The sequence below is a fragment of the Haliotis rubra genome, unplaced genomic scaffold (genome assembly GCF_003918875.1).
Source record: "Haliotis rubra isolate DU_JTF1 unplaced genomic scaffold, ASM391887v1 Scf853, whole genome shotgun sequence".
NCBI lineage: Eukaryota > Metazoa > Mollusca > Gastropoda > Lepetellida > Haliotidae > Haliotis > Haliotis rubra.
Genome location: NW_025767583.1, coordinates 206,080 through 226,342, shown reverse-complemented (window position 1 = coordinate 226,342; position 20,263 = coordinate 206,080). Strand labels below are relative to the sequence as shown.

General features: G+C 38.7%; 1 protein-coding gene across 1 annotated transcript; it reads right to left on the bottom strand.

Moving 5' to 3' along the window:
- Positions 1–6,485: 6,485 nt before the first annotated feature.
- Positions 6,486–15,942, bottom strand: LOC124262765 (glutamate receptor ionotropic, kainate glr-3-like). Its single transcript, XM_046697309.1, has 7 exons — positions 15,820–15,942; positions 13,829–13,999; positions 11,874–11,974; positions 11,564–11,651; positions 9,723–10,035; positions 7,783–8,000; positions 6,486–6,752 (listed from the first exon to the last, which is right to left on the bottom strand). Exons 1-7 carry the CDS (start codon positions 15,940–15,942, stop codon positions 6,486–6,488), a joined length of 1,281 nt encoding a protein of 426 aa, XP_046553265.1.
- Positions 15,943–20,263: the final 4,321 nt, after the last annotated feature.

Here is a 20,263-nt window from a genome sequence, read left to right as displayed (position 1 = left end):
ACAATGTTGGGCCAACGGTGGCCCAACTTTGTGAAATAGATGTAAGATCAGGGCAAATAGGCAGAGTTTTTCAAATGTTGGCCCACTGTTGGACCAACGTGTCAAGAGCCACCGTTACTTTTAAGTCATTAAGATAACGTTGGGCCAATGTTGTCAAACTGTTGGCCAACCAACCAACCATATACCAACATTGGCCCAACACACCTTTGCTATCTGGGTAGGTGTCAATAAAACAGACTTTGAGTTTTGTCTGTGACAACGACATATCTATATCACAGTTAGAAATTCTGTCAACGCTAAATAATGACATTGCTTTTAAGTATCGAACTGAGAAAGTGACTCGGGAAGAAGAACGTGTGGTGAAATAGACAAATGAAATTATATAAACAGTTAAATCGGTAATCTACTGTAATAACATAAAAAAAGCTCGCGCCTGTGAAATATCAACAAAACATTAGAAAAAAAGCTCACACCAAAGCCTTCACCGAATATTCACCGGACAACCCGCTTCCAAGCTCCGCGAACCTATTCCACTGCGCATGTGCTATGAGCGCAGCCCAGCTGTTGAAACCACTTCAATTCCCCAAGCGCTGGGGAAAGTTAGTGAATCGTTTGAACTACGATTTCGCGCGGTTTTTTCATCGCGTTATTTTTCAACTTTACAAGTTGAATTTGCATTTTTGATGATTTGTTTCGGTAAGTCCATACCGAAAGGTATCAGAATCTGCAAAGTTGTGTTTTACGTTGCATGTGACCTTTAACGAATATTGAATCAGTTGTTTCACTGCATGTTCAAACATGTCGTTTAAAGAGCCCATTCAGCGCACAAAACGTTGCATTTACCTTAGAGTATAAATGTCCTCACCACATTTACGTTTACACTGTCATTAATTTTGTACTGCCATTCTATTTTCCACTCCTATTGTAATTCTTTGTAGTTATTTGTGAATTTTGTTAATTATAGAATACAATTGTTCATTACAGCACAATTCATTGTTGTTTGATGGTCCAACACTATGATCCTTTCCAGAATTATTTCCAGTTAACGTGTAGTTTCAACTTGGAAATCGACACATACCATTTTTTATTATTGTATCTTTATTATTATGGCAACGGACACATCTATATCGACAATGGTTGTTGCCTTTCCCATGAGCCCTTCGCATACATATGAAAAGACTGGGCGAGAAACCATTGTAAACGAAACTTGGTTCCGCTATGCATATGACCACATATTTGAACAGCATCGAGTGTTAATGTCTAAAATAGTATTGCACACTTTGATATAATTATTAGGCATGAACAATTATGCATGCAGGCGTGTCATTTTATCTCAATCCTATTTGCGGTACAAACACACGGCATCATTACACTGATGTGCTGTATCTGCGAAAGCCAAATGGAACCGATTTTGTCGCATACATAACTTTTTAACCCAAATTTCTCGTTATTTGAATATTTTTCTCGTTATAGTGGATATTTTTATAAATTTCGAATTTTCCCTTTTTACATAGACTCTGGAAACAAATTTCTAAAATCAGTTACTATTCCAAAACTAAATCACACGATACACAAACGTCCAACGTGAGTGTTTTACATGAAAAGGAATCGACATGGTCAAAAGGTTTAAACATACCTAAAACAAAGGAAATAATACAAACAGAGAGAAAAGTCAATGAAAGAGCACGAACGTTCTTCCAACAAGATGGTGTCGTAGTGGCTTGTGCCACTGTCATTAGATCCAGAGCAATATCTTCTAGAATACCAGATAACAGCTCTATTTTTACAGCAGAAGCAAGCGCCATATTAACAGACCTTAAATGGATTATAAAAAACACCCTAAATATAAACAATATATCATATTTTCGGACTCTCTTTCTTGCCTTTAGGCTATTAAAAACGTATCTTCTAACATCCACTGTTAATTGAAATTATTGAATTATATATGATCTTACAACTGGCCAGTACGACATTTATGGTAACACAATGGCCGATTTTACTGCTAAGGCAGCACTCATCAAATCAAATACACTTCTCATTCCATACTCTGATTACAAAGCTATCATTATATCGAACATCCGTGATCAGATGCCGAAGAAGTGGGACACCCAAAAAGGTCTTAAAAAATTACATGAAATAAACCCCTATATTGGTTATAGCTACTTGGGTTGTCAGTCATGATTTGACGAGGTCATTATACGACGTTGTCCTATTGGCCACTCAAGATATAAATATGAGTATTTGCTTTAGAATGTCCTGCTTGACTGTATTGGTTTATTTTATCACAAGGGACAAATATTTCAGTGTTATACGTGTTAAGGATCTTTTAAATAATGTTAATTATCATTTTATTATAGCAATTTTAGCCAGTGTTTCTGTAGATAGATCTTTAATAAGATGCAGTTATTAGGCAAAACAGCAACAAAATGGCAAAATATATATGCAAACATGGCAACTGTAAAACAATAAACAATTTCTATGTTCATGAGCAAATCATCCTACATGTATAATATCCAACACCATATTCGATCACGAGTGACTGTTTAAAATGGGTATAAACCTGACATGTCGTCATATCATTAAACTGTTAGTCAAGTGGCGTTGAACCGTCAAAGTGATTTGCTGTAACTGAACATATTAATAAAACATCTCATGAATAACTAATGTTTTCTGTATTTTTAATAGTTGTAGACCTTGTATGTTTTCACTGCATCCCTGATCAATATGATCGATTGAAGGTCAAAGTCACTGATGCATTATTAAGTGTAAGCACAAAACTCTGAAATTTTAGCAAAAGACATGAACTTTTGTTGAAATTCATCGAATGCCGATGAAGTAATTATATAAATCTATTTTGAATTGAAGGAAAGAACGGCATCGTAGTGCAGTTTTAATATTATTAATACAGAATTTGGGAAGAGTTATACCACACATGTACGTTGCTCAACTATTTGTGTTCAGAGAAGCCTCCCTTATCACATAGGTGGCGCTAGCTGTGCTTCGCTGAGCAGATTGATGGTTGTGCTCGTAAGCAATGCAAGTAATCTCCCTAAACCACCATCGCCTCCAGTATCATTTTAACGTCAGTTCGCTAAACTGACCTCCTGTATAATTCTACCCTCGCCCTTTTCTGTGTACAGTACCACACAAAATGTCAACGGAATTGACAGGTACCAAAGCTCCATCTCATTACTCTATCGAGTAAAATGAGCTTCTGTACCTCTTGTCTTTTTACATTTTCTTCTATGCAGGATTTCAGCGACAAGCACGACCACAGACAGGACAACGCCCACACCAGCAATGTAGAAGAGACTCTGTAATGCCAGTAAGTCAACACTGTAGGGTCGTCTCTTCTTTATCTCACACTGGACTTTGGGCTTCCATCGATTGTACCAGAGGCGTGGAAGACCACTTTCAAATATGACGGATACCCTGAAAGAAGATACAAGAGGGTGTATGACGTCATAATGAATGGGATATTAGCACGTGACATTGTCAAATCCAGGTGTGCGTGTGTCTGTGTGTGTGTTTGTTTTCAGGGGGTTCGAAACTCCACCCCCTTCCCCTTGTGAAAGTGACTTAAGAACACATTGAAGTTTATGTAAGTATGTATGTATGTATGTATGTATGTATGTATGTATGTATGTATGTATGTATGTATGTATGTATGTATGTATGTATGTATGTGTGTGTGTGTGTGTTTGTGTGTATGTGTGTATTTTGTAAATGATGTCATTTCACCGTCTGTAGGTTTGTGAGTGAGTAAATTACAATTAGAAGTCACATCGGCAGTATTTCAGCCATATCGTGACTAAGAAAGCTGTCAATGTATAAATGAATAAAAACAAACTTAATATTATATAATATACCTACCTGTCTGCAAAGGAAAGTTCAAACAACTAGATTATCCAAGGAATAAATTTAAGACGAGTAATTAAGTCTAAAATATTTTAACTATAGAGGACAATAGAATATAAAACAAGCATTGTCACTAAGGTGACATAATCCCCCGCCGCAAATTATTAAAATCAAACTTAAAAAGTATTGAAAGTGAAGGTCGTAATTTAAGATGAAGTTAAATGTCAGCAAAAACATGACCAGTCAGCCTCTCTTGATATCTTGTTCTGCAGTTGTTCAAACGCACAAATATTTTCAAGACTGGCTTTGACCTTGACATGAATGTCTTAGTGTATAAAATATGCAAAAATAGTAATAATTGCTTATTGGAAAACATTCAAGGGAAATCTTGAAAGTCCATGGAGAAAATCCAGTGAACGGTTCTTGAGATAGCTCGCTGACAAGCTTAACATGCAGTTTTACATGCTGAAATCTTCAAAGTGTCCCCGTGACCTTGACAATTATGTGAAGGTCACCAAACCTGACTGGACTTTGCACATTCCCTAGATGAAGCTTGGTGTCAAATATGAAGAAAGTCCAGTGAATGGTTCTTGAGATATCTCACTGACAATCTTAACATGCTGGTTAACATGCTGAAATCTTCAAAGTGTCGCTGTGACCTTGACACTTCAGTGAAGGTCACCAAAACTGACTGGGCCCTGCGCCTTCCCTGGATGAAGCGTGATGTCCAATATGAAGAAAATCCAATGAATGGTTCTTGAGGTATCTGGCTGACAAGCTTAACATGCAATTTAACATGCTGAAATCTTCAAAGTGTCGCTGTGAGCTTGAACATTCATTAAGTGTCACCAAAATCGACTGGGCCCTGCGCCGTCCCTAGGTTAAGCTTGGTGTTGAATATGGAGAAAATCCAGTGAACGGTTCTTGAGATAGCGTGCTGAGTAGCTTAACATGCAGCTTAACATGCTGACGCTGTGACCTTGAAAATTCGGTGAAGGTCACCAAAATCGACTGGGCCCTGCAAGGTTAAGCTTGGTGTCGCATATGAAGAAAATCCAGTGAACGGTTCTTGAGATAGCTCGCTGACAAGGGTAAAACGTTAAAGTCCCCTTGTGACCTTGAAATGAAGGTCAAGGTCACCGAACCTAAATGGGACCTTTCTTATAATGTGATGGACCTAGGTACCAAATATGGAAAGAATCTAGTCAACAGTTCTTCAGATATTCCAATTCGTACGGACAGTGCCTAATACTATATCCCCCGCTTCGCGCTTAACGCGCGGCGGGGGATAATCAGGCTATATATAGATTGCAAACAGCTGATCACCATACTAGGGACCATGGGGACTTATAGTACATTTGCTTCCTGCATGGACCGTAGCTGGATTTACACCATCCCTTCAGCTGTTAGCAATTTAGACAAATCTAGCCATACATTAAAAAGACACATATTCTACAATTACAAAAGTGGACAGTTTTAATTTACTTTGAATGTTTGGGCAGCGATTACAGAATTTGCCACGCGCCTATTCCCCGAGTCATTTTGAGCTTTACTCCAACACTATCTAAATTGATTAGGAGTTTGTGACACATGTGCTTGGTCAATTAAGCAATTTACTTTTCCTTTGCTGACCACACACACTGGTGCATGCCGTTTTGTAATGAACTGTTCACAGAATGGCTGTTTTAATGTTGAATTATTGGGTGATGTAACCGATTTGGATATGGATATATATACGCAAAATCAAGTGAGAACACTTTTTAGAAATGGGCTATTCTGATTTACATAGAGAAGAAAAGTGCTTATTCGTTCGTCCCTACATAACTCATTAGTATTATATTAGTTGACATAACTCAAACCGAATGAAATCTACCTTATTCACTCATTCTTTGGACAAAATCCGACGCTGTCGCATTCATATAACTTAACTCGATCCGAAGACATATAATTCGAATTTAAACATTCGTATCAATTCTGAATTACCATACTAGTGTATATACTCCATCAAATCACTGTCTTGCCATTATCCTATCACATGTCGATGGAGTCGCCCAAACCAGCCCTTCTTTACAAGCATTCTTTACAAAATTACACTGTTTCGATTCACCAAACAGCCTGAAAATGTAGCTGTCAACTACAAAAGGACTATTAATTGATGAAATTTAAACATTTTCGAGATTACAAACACATACTTAAGAGAGTACCATTCTTTTTATCGGCAAATCAGGAGTTGCTTACACTTTTAGCGAACACCTAGTGCCATCACTGACAATTCACTGAACATTATTTTAAGCGCACCAGCGTGTGTGCGTCTTAGCCTTACAGGATACGGTTTTGTTGCTAAGGATTACCTTCACGATCATATAGGTTTTTAATTTAACTTACCAATTACTAGAACTGGTAAATTCATAAGACCTGATACCCTTCGGACTATTGAAACTGGACCACTGTGGTCAGTTGTTGAACATAATGGCAATGAAAGCCAATTCTCCAAAATTACTAATTTTGTTCTTCCAACATTTAAATAAATCATATCTTATCACTTTGATGACATAATTAGAAAATAAAATAAACTTGAATAAATATATTTATGGACAAATACAAGAAAAACATTAATATGCCATTACTTACTCATTTGAGAAGACCTTGGTGTTTGTACTGTTTTTTGGCAGACCAAGTGCAAACTGCAATAAGTCAAACTGTTGTTCCACCATTTGCAAGTCACAACTCATGCCTTTCCAAAGCTCGAAAAAGGTTTCGTCCCCAATGTACGCATAGCGGCCTTGCAGTACTCTACGCAGGTGTACGTCATTATCGATGCTCATCACATCTGTGTCCTCCCTGTTGGTCTGCATACCCTGCCATATGGCCTGGTAGTCACTGAGGTTGGAGTCCTGCGAATACATAGCGTTTTTGTAAATAGCGGGTGCTACCGGTAGGGCAGGACCTGCTGACCGAACACCTGGTGTCATCACTGCTTTTCATTGATCCATTCATATTAATTTCACAGCTTTGTTTCTGCGGATAGTCAAAAGACTGGATATTCTTGTATACTGACGTTCTGTATTTCATTCTCATAACATGTTAACAAATCAATGGAACTTTTTTTAACTGAGGTGTCTTGAATTATTTTTTCTTCATAATAATCTCAAAATGTTTCTCTGTCAAAGTTGTACACCGTCAAAACATTTGAGTTTGCCATGCTATACAGTACTATCCAACATGACAAAGATAAGAGAAACGTTCAGTTCTTTGAACCTTTGCCATAAAACGTAGATAGAGTGATATACCTAACCTTAATTTTTTTACAATTTGTCAAAAAAGAGAGCAAGTGTCATCAGAGGCTTATTGTGAATTATGATGTAAAATGCCGTGCTTGCCCATATGTAACATCCATGTAGAAGTTAGGTTTAATGTATTTAATTACACTTAACAAGACATCACTGGTCACCTCTTCTACTGTTCTCGAGCTCTTTGCAGGTGTTCACAAGCAGTAGTATCCACAATGACAGTTCAGCCACAACCCCCATTATCAAGCATTTTCACCCCAATTCTGCCCTCCACAGTCCCCACAAAAACAGGACAAATTTAGCGGAACACACGAAAGTAGTCCAACATATAGAACACAAAAAAGTAGTCCAACACACGGAACACAAAAAGTAGTCCAATACACATCCTTTTGTTTTTTGTCTCTTCCATATAGAAAGGATCTTTTTTGTTTTGTACTCAATTTCTATCTGTCGCAATAGTTTGTTTTATTGCAGGACACAGGATGTAGAACTTGGTCTTCTTCTTGGTTTGCAGCGTATGTGCAGCTTCTGCCAACCTATTTGCATACTCCTCTGCTCTTTTTGAAACCACAATAATCCCACAACCCGAGAGCTGTGGGATTTGATATAAGCTCTTACCCTGATAAGCTCTTACCCTGAAAAGAGAAAGGTAGTTCGATCCCCCGTCGAAGCCCCAGGTATAAGTGTCCTGTTGAGCCAACTCTGCAAGGGTGGAGAAAGGAAGCTTCTGCTTCCCGCCAGTAATGGAGGCTATTAGGTTCCCACTGTAAGTGGCTGAGAGGATTACCGTGAACAGCAGCCAGGCACTCAGCAGGATCCGCGACGACGCCATCGATGGTGTGTAATTACTTCCTTAATGGTTACAGAAAGTTGTTGAAACAAAATACTTCAGTCACTTTGATCAAGAATTTCGAAGTTTCATTTTAAATCTGCCTGAGACTTGCTAAATACGAAGAAAATGAGCGAGAAAAGCAAGCATGCCTTTAACGAAAGTATGACTGTATTGTAACGTGCAAAGATCATAACGTGTCAGGTATCGATCTTTGAAAGAATTGGTGCAAATACATTTGTAGATGTATATAAATACATACAGCGGGTGGCCATATTATTATGTACAAACATGGCAGACCAATTGTTGATGACAAATTTACGCGGGATTTCAAAGTGTCATAACTCGTTAAATGTAAACAGCCATACCTCTATATGTTGTGATGTGTCCCTTGTTCTTTATTATTTTCAACATCCGCCTTGAAATCAATGCATAAAGATTTCTGTTGAAATCGATGGGAATATTTTCCCAGATCTCCGCACTTTGCGTTCCAAGTTGGCAGCCGACTGAATGTTTCTTCGGCGTCCCTGAAGTCTATTCATCAGGTAGAGCCAACAGTTCTCAAGGATATTTGTGTCTGGACTCTGTGCAGGCCACAACATTCCAGTAATGTCATTTTGTCGCTTTTATTTTGTCATTTTGTCCTGAACGGCACGGGCCCGATGTACAGGGGCGTTGTCATCTCGGAAGATATACCTGTTTTCCGGAAAATGTCTGGCTATAACGGACCAAAGCATATCATCGAGGATTTCTGTGTATTTCTGAGCATTTATCTAGCTATTAACAACACAAATGGTACCAACACCATGCCAGCTGATACAACCCCACACCATCAAACTGACGCGTGGCTGTCGTCCCGGACAAATACATTGCGGGGGGTAGTCTTCACCGGACTGTCTCCAAACAAAAACTTGATTGTTTTCCCCAATGATAATTTTACACTTGTCAGAGAAGATCACTCGATTCCAGTAATTATTCACTGTACGATATCGTTGCCCCCTTGCCCAGGCCAAACGATTTCTGACATTATAGCCACGAATTCGGATTTTCTTTCTAACAACACGTCTATGAAATTTATTTTCATACAATCGTCTCCTTACAGTCCTCAACGATACACGTGTAGTCCTATTCTTGTTCACATTTTCAGTTATTTCACCCGATGATGAAATCCTGACCAACCTCAAGAGTTGTCGATTGTCCCGAGGAGTCAGTTTCTCATATGGCCTGTTCTGTGAGCATTCGCGACTGATCCACATCAATTAAACCGCTTTACCACCGAATGTACGCTGCTTCGAGGCATTCCAAAGAATCTTGCAATGTTAGAACATTTTTCTCCACTTTGAAACTTGTTGACGATTAATGTCTTAAGTGGCTCCGACAAATTCCCCATTGTTGCAGGAAGTAGCCATAATATGTAGCAGACGACAAATGAATAAAAATAGAGTCACGTGACAGACACGTGACATCATGGTCGATCATGTGACAAAATATTATGACGATACGCTTTGTCGTTTTTGAGTAGCAGTGTTTTTAAAACGGGCATCGCTATATATACACAATATGAACGCAGTTACAATTGTACGTAATAATATGGCCACGCGCTGTATATCATACAGCCTAAGTTTCTTTAGTTAAGTTCTGTATCAGTCTCAGTCAGTGCATTGAAAACAAGACTGAATCTGTTCCAGTAATACAGGAGTAAGTCTTATATTAAACACAGATGAAGTAGTTTGAACAGTACAAACCCTGATTCACGAGGGAGCCAAAGATGTTAAAGCCTGCATCACCGTAACGTCTCAGTTTATCAACTGGCCTGTACAGAAAACATTTCGAAGTCAGCACTTCCAGGATCAGTACGAAAGTCATTGACAGGACGAGTGCTATGGCTAAACACATGTGGACCTTGTAGTGGAAAGGGGAGATAAGCGTAAACAATGTTGTTGCTGATGGCGTCTTTATGATGATGCCCGTTTTGACGTAGAAGTACGGTACAGTGAAGTCGATAACTTCCTCTCGTGATTTGGTGACTGCAATAGGAGCAACAACCAAATCTGCTTTCTGCAAAAAATGTATAACAAATGCAGGAATCAGACAATGTTCCTTCATGTTAGAAGACACAATACTGGGTTACTGATTGTCATGATCTGCCGTAATGAAATGATGGACAGTGTATTGGTGGCACGACAAAATGGGATGCTCTTGACAACTATATTATTTGCATACATGAACAAAATATTGTTAATAAAATAATGGAATATTGATACCATTGTGTGCAATGACGAAATGAGATCTTAATCCGATTGCCATGTGTTTTGCTTGTTAAATAGGTCAAATTGTACGATTTGAGTTGTCGGGCAAATCTGAGTTAAGAATCTGCTATCTGCGATTGCTTTAAACGATCAAACTCAAATCAAATCTTGATTCAATCCGACTGAGGCAGAGTTGTAAGTTTGTTAAGGATTTGCAGTTTAGTTATTGTCATCAAGGTATTACTTATACCCAGGCTGTCCGCATTACCACTGATAATAATGACTAACGCCATTGGGGCCATTTAACGGATTTGCTGCATTTTGTAACTCAAATGAAACATACTGAAGATGATATTGTGCATGCAGGAGTGAGTGAGTCAGTTTAACTTTACGCCGCCTTCAGCAATATTCCAGCAATATCACGGCGGGAGACACCAGAAATGGGCTTCACACATTGTAACCATGTGAGGAATCGAACCCGCGTCTTTGGTATGACGAGCAAACGCTTTAACCACTAGGCTACCCCACCGCCCCTGTGCATGCAGGAAATACCTGTGAAATTTAACATATTTTGTCAAGTATGTTACAGCATAAACAAATAAAAAAGAAACGTGATAACTGTAAATTGTAAGTACGTGTACACGAATTGTATTGTTGCGATACCATGTCAGAATATCGGAAAATAACTACAATACGACTTAGAGTTGTTAGGCCTTAGACCTTTGGGAGTTCTTAGATCTGTTGCTTTTCGAAAGAGCAGAGCAGAACAGTAATATTTTATCCATATTTTTGGGTGTGAAACACCTGTTGCTCAGTTAATCTTGTCAGTACCCCAGTATAACTATTCCTCTAGTCATCCTTTTATGAAGTCATACTTGTGGCTACATGCGTTTATAATTAATATGAATTTCACAATATTTGCTGTATTTTATTATTCATAACACATCCTAAAGTGAGTGGGTGAATGTTGCTTAATGCCGCATCAGCAATGTTGTAGCTATTCGCGGCGAGAAAATGTCTTTCGTTTTACAATACACTGAACACAATAAAAGTGATGTTGAAAATCACATAAATAGTGAAGTATCACATGCAAGGGTGTAAAACGGATCTCTGATATATAAATCTAAATACTTTCGAAAAGTTTGATTTCGTTTAAGCATGCTAAAATCAAGTGGTTAGAATAATGTCTAAAAATTCACATAAAGTAGGAACATCATCACAAATAAATTGTCTAATATGTGAAAAATCAACACATAAGAGCCATATGTAACACATCCTTAACGACGTATACATAATTTAGAAAGGTACATTGCCATAATTATATCGTTTATACCTACCTTTTCAACAAGCTGTCCAACCAGACCTGTCCATTTGCCGTCGACCAGATTTCCCCATTCACCATCTTCTGGCTCCACAATGGTGAAACTGTTGATTTTAAAATCCTAAATGTTAGCATTGTGTGACAATGTGGATTTTACTAAAGTGATAGCTGGTACTTAGGGCTAATGGTTTTGACTTTCAAGAAACAGAAATATGACAGCTATAACTTATACAAGGAAAAACATTGATGCACAAATGCAGGTTTCGCTAATGTTTTGACTGATATCTTCAAAATCTGTTGGTCGGCTTTTCCAATTGCAATTGTACCTGAAATACAGCCTCCGTGCTAGTTCGTTTAGTAGATCTATGCAGACTCCGCTGTAGATGACGGTATCATTCATCACTCTTCGGATCACAAACGGCGGGCTCTGAAAACATTGTCAAAATAATGTGCAATATAACGACAGATTGATAAATTTTCAAATCAAATATTTTACTCTAATTGGATATTACTTTGAGGGAACAAAAAGTGAACTTTTACCTCGCAATCAAAGGTTTGATTGGTGGTTTCTTGAGCCAGTCAGATGGCTGGATGTTAGGGTGATTCCGCTTCGTCTCACAAGACCTCTAACTGAAGGGTTGACTAAAACGTGCCATTTTTATGAATGCGTGAGTGAGTTTAGTTTTACGCGGCACTCAGCAATATTCCAGCTATATGGTGGCGGTCTGTAAATAATCGAGTCTGGACCAGACAATCCAGTGATCAAGAGCATGAGCATCAATCTGCGCAATTGGGAACCGATGACATGTGTCAACCAATCCCATTAGTCACCTCTTACGACAAGCATGGGGTTACTGAAGATTAATATTCTAACCCGGAACTTCACGGTATAGTAAAATCTCGTTTGGTTGGGGAACGTGTTCCTGGCAACTTTATAACACTTAAAGAAGAACACCTAAGCTTGTTAACATACAAACTCCCGTGATTCCTTGATCCGAACATATGTTGATCATGGCGTTTATAAGGCCTCCTTCTATTTCACATAGGTTTCTCTAGGTTTCATAGGATTTGAACCCACACCCTCAGAGTACGGCACCAAATCGACAGCACACAAAGTCAGCCGCCTAACCCGCTCACCAACCGCGACTTCCACAAAAATGGAAGTCGGACAACTGGTAGTCTAGACTGCGGACTTTGTGTACCCCTCTGAAAGTGTAAATTCCCAAATGTGTAATCCCAAATATAACATGTGTTACATTTAACCACTTTCTAAATGGCATTGTGTAATCATAAATATACTGGAGTTTAACACCCACTGAGCATTGGTATCGCCCAAACATATATTCAATCGAGTCGCGTGGGAGAAATGACAGAAACGACCGGAATCATTACTGAGTTTATCTCTCAAACATTGTAAACTATACTATGATTCGTACCAAACACTTACATTAATCAAATCAGGTTGTACCTACCTTCAACACTGCAACAGTTAGTGATTTGTTATGGAATCCATGTTTGTCTTTAGGGTATAAAGTGTCCTTAATCGTCGACCATTCCTTGTTTCTTAAGGCGCCTAAAGCATGTAACTCCCGTTTGTCCTTGGTTCCACTCACCCAATAAAGATTAACAAAGGAGAATATATCCCTACTTGACATATTCTGAAAAAAGAAAGTTAACATTCTTCACCCAATTCACGCTAGAGCAGCTCATTGTCAAATGAGATGTTAGGTGTTAGGTTCTTGAACAAGAACAGTAATTCAATGAAACACACAAAATACTGATTTGCCTTATAATATTTTGACATCTTAATGTGACAAGGGTCAATCCCTAAAGCTATAACTCTTGTTGGCATGTATGCTGTTACACGCCGCACTCAGACATATTCCAGCTATATGACAGCGGTCTGTAAATAATCGAATCTTGATGAGACAATCCAGTATTTAACATCTTGACCATATCGATCAACGCAACTGGGATACAATAACGCGCATCAACTAATCGTACGATCACATGCATCATAATTATCAGTATCATCATGAACTACTACTATTATGATTACAAAATATGAGTGTAGGTTTCTTTTTATTGGTTGCAAACGTTTTCCTTGGTACCCCTTCCTATGAGAGAGACACGAGAGCTGACCGCCAAAGTTGGGCATTTTCTGCATTTAAACCACGAACAACCTGTATAATATCACTACGACCTGAGGAGCCATTCACGAGGTCTTTCGTTTCATCTCTCGATCGCATGTATTCAAACACTTCATCCCACACACGCTCACATCACAAGAAAAATGGTGGATGTTGTTGGCCTCGAAAATGATCAACTGAGTTGTCGCGATGGTCTCACGAGTTGTCGCGATGTCCTTCACAGCCCCTGAAGTAGGTATGGCCAGCCATCTGGACACCACCTGTTTCTCATCCTTCTTCCTGTCTGTCTCCGCCAGATGGGCCTAGGCAAAGATTTAGTAACTGATAAACTCAACCATCTAGTACATAAAACGGACATCATTTTGTCTTTTTGTCACCGATCGTTGCATCTAATGTTCTGAGGACTTCTCACATTGATCGACTTCTTGACAAGAGCCGTATGACACCTTTGAAATCGGTTGATTTAACCTATTATGAGGTGTGTGTGTGTGTGTGTGTGTGTGCTGGATGAAACGTTTACATTAAAAGTTGTGGAATGTACACTGAACGTTTGAGTTCAGCTTGCAGGAGATTTGTTTTGTTTTTGTTCTTGTAACTCTGAATCTTAATGCATAGAACTAAATATTATACAGATTAGACTTTCTCACTGGTCTCTGTTATTTCAAGTTCAGGTGGGTAAATCAGCGGATTGGATGTTAATGGTTACTGAACGATATTGCTATGGATATACCTGAAGCCTAAGTTAAATGTCTTGGTCAAATAACCTTGTTTTGATTTCGTAAGCAGAACTTGTATAAAGAAACAGATTCGCAAGGAGGATAGCATATTGGGTGCCTTTTGGGATGACTACTTGTCTAAATGTTGTATCCGACGGAGATCATTGGGCAAGTCCAGCATTTCACGTATTGCTTTCTCATTAAACGTCAGTTGAGATTTGCTCATTTTTGACAATTATCGTAAATCCCTGAAGACAGATTTGTAACTGTGATCTACCTTCAGCTGTTGGCGATCCTCAGCCTTTTTTTTATAATGTCTTTTTGTAATCTGAAATTCTATTTTAGAGATATATGCTAATTTTATTTCTTGATACTGTGATATACTAGTTGGTTTTACTGTCCTTCGTCGACAGGTTTTTAAAATTTGTGCATTTATCACGAATTTATAACTATTTTAAATCACGATATGGCAGAAATACTGCCGCTTTGACTATAAAATCTCACTCACTCACTCACTCACTCACTCACTCACTCACTCACTCACTCACTCACTCACTCACTCACTCACTCACTCACTCACTCACTCACTCACTCACTCACTCACTCACTCACTCACTCACTCACTCACTCACTCACAGATATGTAAATATATCAATGCTCCTCCCAAAGTTTATGATTTATAGAACCAAATGCCCTATGCGTAAAACTCCGTTTTTCCTTAATTTTGCCATGCGGGATAGTGGTATACAAAGCTAAAAATTCAAATGTTTGAAAAGAACTAAACCAGGTCCGTTTCAGAAATTATAAAGACTCCAGTAAATCCTTTGAGCTTTTGAAAATCTAGATGGTATTAATTCCGCTTATCTCAATTGTATTGATCGTATTGCAGATTACGGTTAATGTTTGCGACATTGATCTGTATCAGATTTTCTGTAGCTTTAGAATCCAGTTCAACAGGGGGATGGACATGTCTTTATACCTTTAGTGAACCAAAAGATCATTGTATTAGTGAATGGTGTTGGCAGATTTCTTCCTGGCCTTATATGTGTCATTATTTGATTGTCACCAATGCTAAGCTGTTTGAGACAACAGTAACTTCAGTTACGCTTACATATAATCATGTAGGTCAAAGACTTTTACCCGTTTGTCTTATCTTGATTCTACATCCGGAATTAACAGATTCAAGCGATATCTCCGACATAAAGCATGTGATGTTTGATGCACATATTCCCCTCCATTTTTCATTTTCACCAATATCTGCGTGATATTTGCTTGCACGTTCATAATCATCATGATTATAATTCTTTGTTCAACAATATGTTCTAGCTAACATGATACAACTAAACCACTATCAAAAAAACATTTTGAAAAATTATAAAATTATGAGACGTATAATGACGTTGTACCTGACGGAGGAGTTCAATGATACAGTTAGCGGAACACATCACAAGGATGTTGAGGTATTTCTCCTGATGGAGCTTGTAGATGCTGTCAAGGTCAAGGCTTTCAGTCCTATTCTCGCCATTCATGTCGTGAACTTCGAAAACCATTGCTGTAGAGGGTGAAGAAGTAGTGTCGCAAGGAATATGTCTATTCTCTGAAAAAGGTAGCCTCTGTAAATACCCATCATTTATCTCAATCACGCCATATGAACTCGTGTAGCAATATTTGCGTGTGACAAATCGTGAGGGCTGAGGTACATTTCGTTATAAAAGAGGATATTTGTGATTATTTTTATTTAACTGACATAAAGAAATAGGTGCTTACAAATATTTCAATATTTCACTTACATAGATTTACAATATATGGATATGGTTTGCACCCTTTCGCCGACCGTTTGGTTCTCCGTTACCCACCTGCAGTAGTTATGACCGTGTATGTCTTCCATGCTTCTGGTGACAGAATGGTGCAGAATACCCTCATTATGATATCTGCGCCGAAACATCGCATTAGAAGAATACAAAATGTTGAAGCAATTCACTAGTCATTCTTGTCTTCACTGATACAAGAACTTCTATATATCATATAGATACATTTTGTATCCATTGCTGAGCAGGTCCATGGTAATCGCTGAGCAATATTTGGAACTACAGTATCTCTGAATTCGCGAGGGCGACTTTTTAAACTGAATACCAGAAGAAAGCTTAATCATTTCTATAGTCATACTGCTATGTAATTTCAGTTCAACAACACTAAACAATATTCTACCCGGGGAAACCATGTCATGCCTACAAAACAAAGAGATGTCTTGATGGCCGCATGCATCCCAAGTCACATTCTGTCAATCGTCACCCCAGGGTGTATGGGTTGTTTCGGGCATTTCTTGGACTGTTGTTGGTGACAGTTCCATTACAACTCGCCAGGATGGCGGTGATGGACATGTGTACCATGAACATGTTTGCAACTTGGGCTGCTCCAGTTTGGCCAATCGTCTCGAAGTATAATCAGTATTGTTTGCAGAGTGACAGAACGGTCAATCCCTTTGAACGTTCGTGCTCAAGTCAAATTCCTTGCAATATGTTGATTTATATTGTTTGGACGGACAGAATCATTATGTTTGTGTTATTTGGGCTTTTGTTTTAGCGTACAGTGTATTGTAATAATGCATACTTCAGGGTGGATGATACCTTCAGCATTTTTGTGACCAGAAAAGACGGTTTTCACATATAACATCTTTTAGATCAACACTAAATGTAAGTAAATGTTATGCTTCTTTACCAGTGACGACATATACAAGTAACAAAGAGCTCGAGAGTGTGTAAGTGCGTGAGTTTAGTTTTACTCCACTTTTAGCAATATTCCAGCAATATCGGCGGGGGACACCGGAAAGGGGCTTCACATATTGAACACATGTGAGGAATCGAAACCGGGTCTTCGGCATGACGAGCGAACGCTTTAACCTCTAGGCTACCACACCGCCCATTAACAAAGAGAGAACCTGACTGCGCAACAAAGAACCACTGACACTTTCGCCCTTAGGTTTACGTGAATAGTATTGTTATTTGCAATTTACAAAGAGGGTATGATAAATAATATTTATCACAGCATTTCATCGACATTTACAAACATACGCAATACGAACAATTAAGCTAATTTATTGCAGTGAACTTGCTTCTTCATCTTGGATTAGATGTCTAAAATAGAGCCAATGATGAATTACTAACAAAGCATCAGGTACAAAAAATACCAGCTCTAATTTAATAACGTTAAAGTTAAACTCACCAAGAGATAATGCCTGACCAAACGCTGATACCAGCAACAGAAGCAGCATAGCTGTGTAGGTCCAGTAAACCATATGGACTAACTAAGCTGTATTGTACGGAGACATTTACACAAACCGTGTACAAACAGTTGTAAATAAGTTAGAAGCTAGCAATTATCAGTCTCTGTTCCATTTACAAGCTTAACGATTCCCCGTGTGTCCACTGTGTAAATGTTAGGAAATGATGTATCCGGTTGGAAGAATAGCATTGATCATCACTGAAAGCAAAGTATATCAATAAGCTGTACAGGGGGAACCTGTTCATGATAGCATAAGTTTGCATGACAATTATTGGTATGAATATAGCACGAATCACGCTATTACCATTGATTAGAAAATCCCAGTCCCAATAATATATCTGCTTCCCTAACAGCCAACATACGTTTTGATAAAATGGATTTCCTATTTTGGGTAAATATTGGATCTTCTCATTGGGCTTAGACTGTGTACACATTGCATAATACATACGTGAATCTCCATGCAATGTATAGTTTACATTGAGCGAATGTTTTGTTAGTTTATTCAGTTGTACTCCGGGCTAACACTGGTAGACCAGGAGTCACGACTGCACAAGATTGGTATGTTCAAGTCTTTGCAAAACGTGTGTCTCGGACCAAACTATCAAGAATAGTCAGCGAGAGGTGCGAATTGGATATAGACATTTGCATAGACGACAACGTACAATACAAACAAGGACTCACAATTTCGTCTCTATGGAGATGGAAGACAGCGTATGTACCGACGTACCAAAAGATGAAACCAAATGAACATTCGGCACCAAACTGCGCTCGACACGAGGGGATATGATCCAGTGTAATAAGGGGAATCAAGGACCAAAATCTTCTACTTCACCTCCTTCCGACTGTCAACCGACAGAAGGAGTCTTTTCAACACTACAACGCTACACCACTTATACCCTGTATCATTGTTCCTTCACAATTCAAACGTCAATGGCTGCCATGGCCATCCAGATCTCCGAATCCGAACACAACAGGGCTGCTTTCGGATAAACTCGAAATCGGTGTAAGTCTATCGCGACGTATACACGACAGACACGTGCTTAACTGTCCAAATAATTGTGCCCCGAAGAGGGTATGTAAGTTCCACATATTTCGATGTATTTCTACACACAACATACTTTAAACGTAGTATATTTGTCCTTTTAATTTTGGGCTGAACTCATTCAAAGTAAAATGTAAATTTACCTTATTTTAAACGTAGTATCTTTGTTCTTTTAACTGCCGGCTACATTTTCCTACCTCGCAAGCAGCTGAGGTGATGGTGTCAATCCAGCTAGGGTTCATGCAGGTAGCAAACGTACTGTAAGTCCCCATGGTCCCTTTATGATGATCTGCCTTCAGTTGCTGGTGACCTATAGTCCGGTTTTCTATGTTGTATAATCCTGTATTTTAGTAAATGTTTATTGTTTACATGTTAATTGTAAATTTCGATCTGTGACAACCTAGTTTAATTATCCCTAGTTGACAGATGGTACGAAATAACTTTATATATTATTAAAGTATATATTGTTACAGTCACGATATTGCTGAAATATTGTCGATGTCACTCTAAATCTTGTCTCAGTCATACACTTAATTGTCCAAAATGTTGCAGGAAGAATAGAGAACACTTCAACAGGACAGTATTCAGTCTTAGCTGAAGAGCAGTAGAACTGTGATTTCAACTTAAGGCACGCCCCCTCGTGGACATACAGCGGTGTGGCAAAAGTTTATGAACAAATCTCAAATAGTGAGAATCATGAAATTTAACGGTTCATTTAAAATATAAATTCTGTATGACACAGGTGACGTACGGTCGTGAAATTCAACAGGATACTAAAATTAACCCTGCTCTTTCAGCACGTGACAGTTACGTGACGTTTTGTGTCGTGTGCCTGTTTACGCAGGCGACTTCCGGTAGCATGGGGAAAAAAAGAGAATTGTCACAGCCTGTTAAAGATTTGATTACTGCGATGTTCCAACAACACCAAAATACAATGAAATTGCCATCGATCTTCGTTCACCTCGGAAAACAGTTTACAGTGTTTTAAAGGGATTTGTGGAACTTGGCAGCACAGAAAATCGCCCAATAACTGCACGTCGATTGCTGACTGCACGGGATACTCGTCAACTTTTAAAGTTAGTGGAAAACAGTCGGATTTCTCCTTTGTCGGAAATCACCTCGGGGTTTAATCAGAATAGGATCAGAACTGTCTCCAAGCGTACGATTCAAAGAAAAATATTCGACAATAATTATCACAGACGAAAGAAAATCCGGATTAGAGATGTGAATGTGAGAAATCGCCATGCGTGGGCCAGAAGAAAACTTCGATGGAAAAATTAATGAAGAATGGAGCAGTGTCATCTTCAGTGATGAATGTAAAATAATTCTTGGGGAAAACAACCGTGTGTATGTGTGGGGAAGGCCGGGCGAAGAGTACACCCCTCAGTCCCGGGTGTCACGCACGTCTTTCTTTGATGGTCTGGGGCTACGTTACTTGGCATGGTGTTGGAACATTAACTGTTGTAGAAGGTAACTAAAATGCTCAGAAATACATAGATATTCTTGCTTCCGAGTTGTGGCCTGTT

What these genes read in the sequence shown, in the direction of transcription:
- LOC124262765 (XM_046697309.1), bottom strand. Translation starts at nt 15,942, where the DNA reads ATGAATGGCGAGAATAGGACTGAAAGCCTTGACCTTGACAGCATCTAC. An exon ending in TCATTGAACTCCTCCGTCAG is followed by an intron (nt 14,000 to 15,819) that starts GTACAACGTCAT and finishes ATCTTTGCCTAG; the next exon opens with GCCCATCTGGCGGAGACAGA. An exon ending in GCACGGAGGCTGTATTTCAG is followed by an intron (nt 11,652 to 11,873) that starts GTACAATTGCAA and finishes TAAAATCAACAG; the next exon opens with TTTCACCATTGTGGAGCCAG.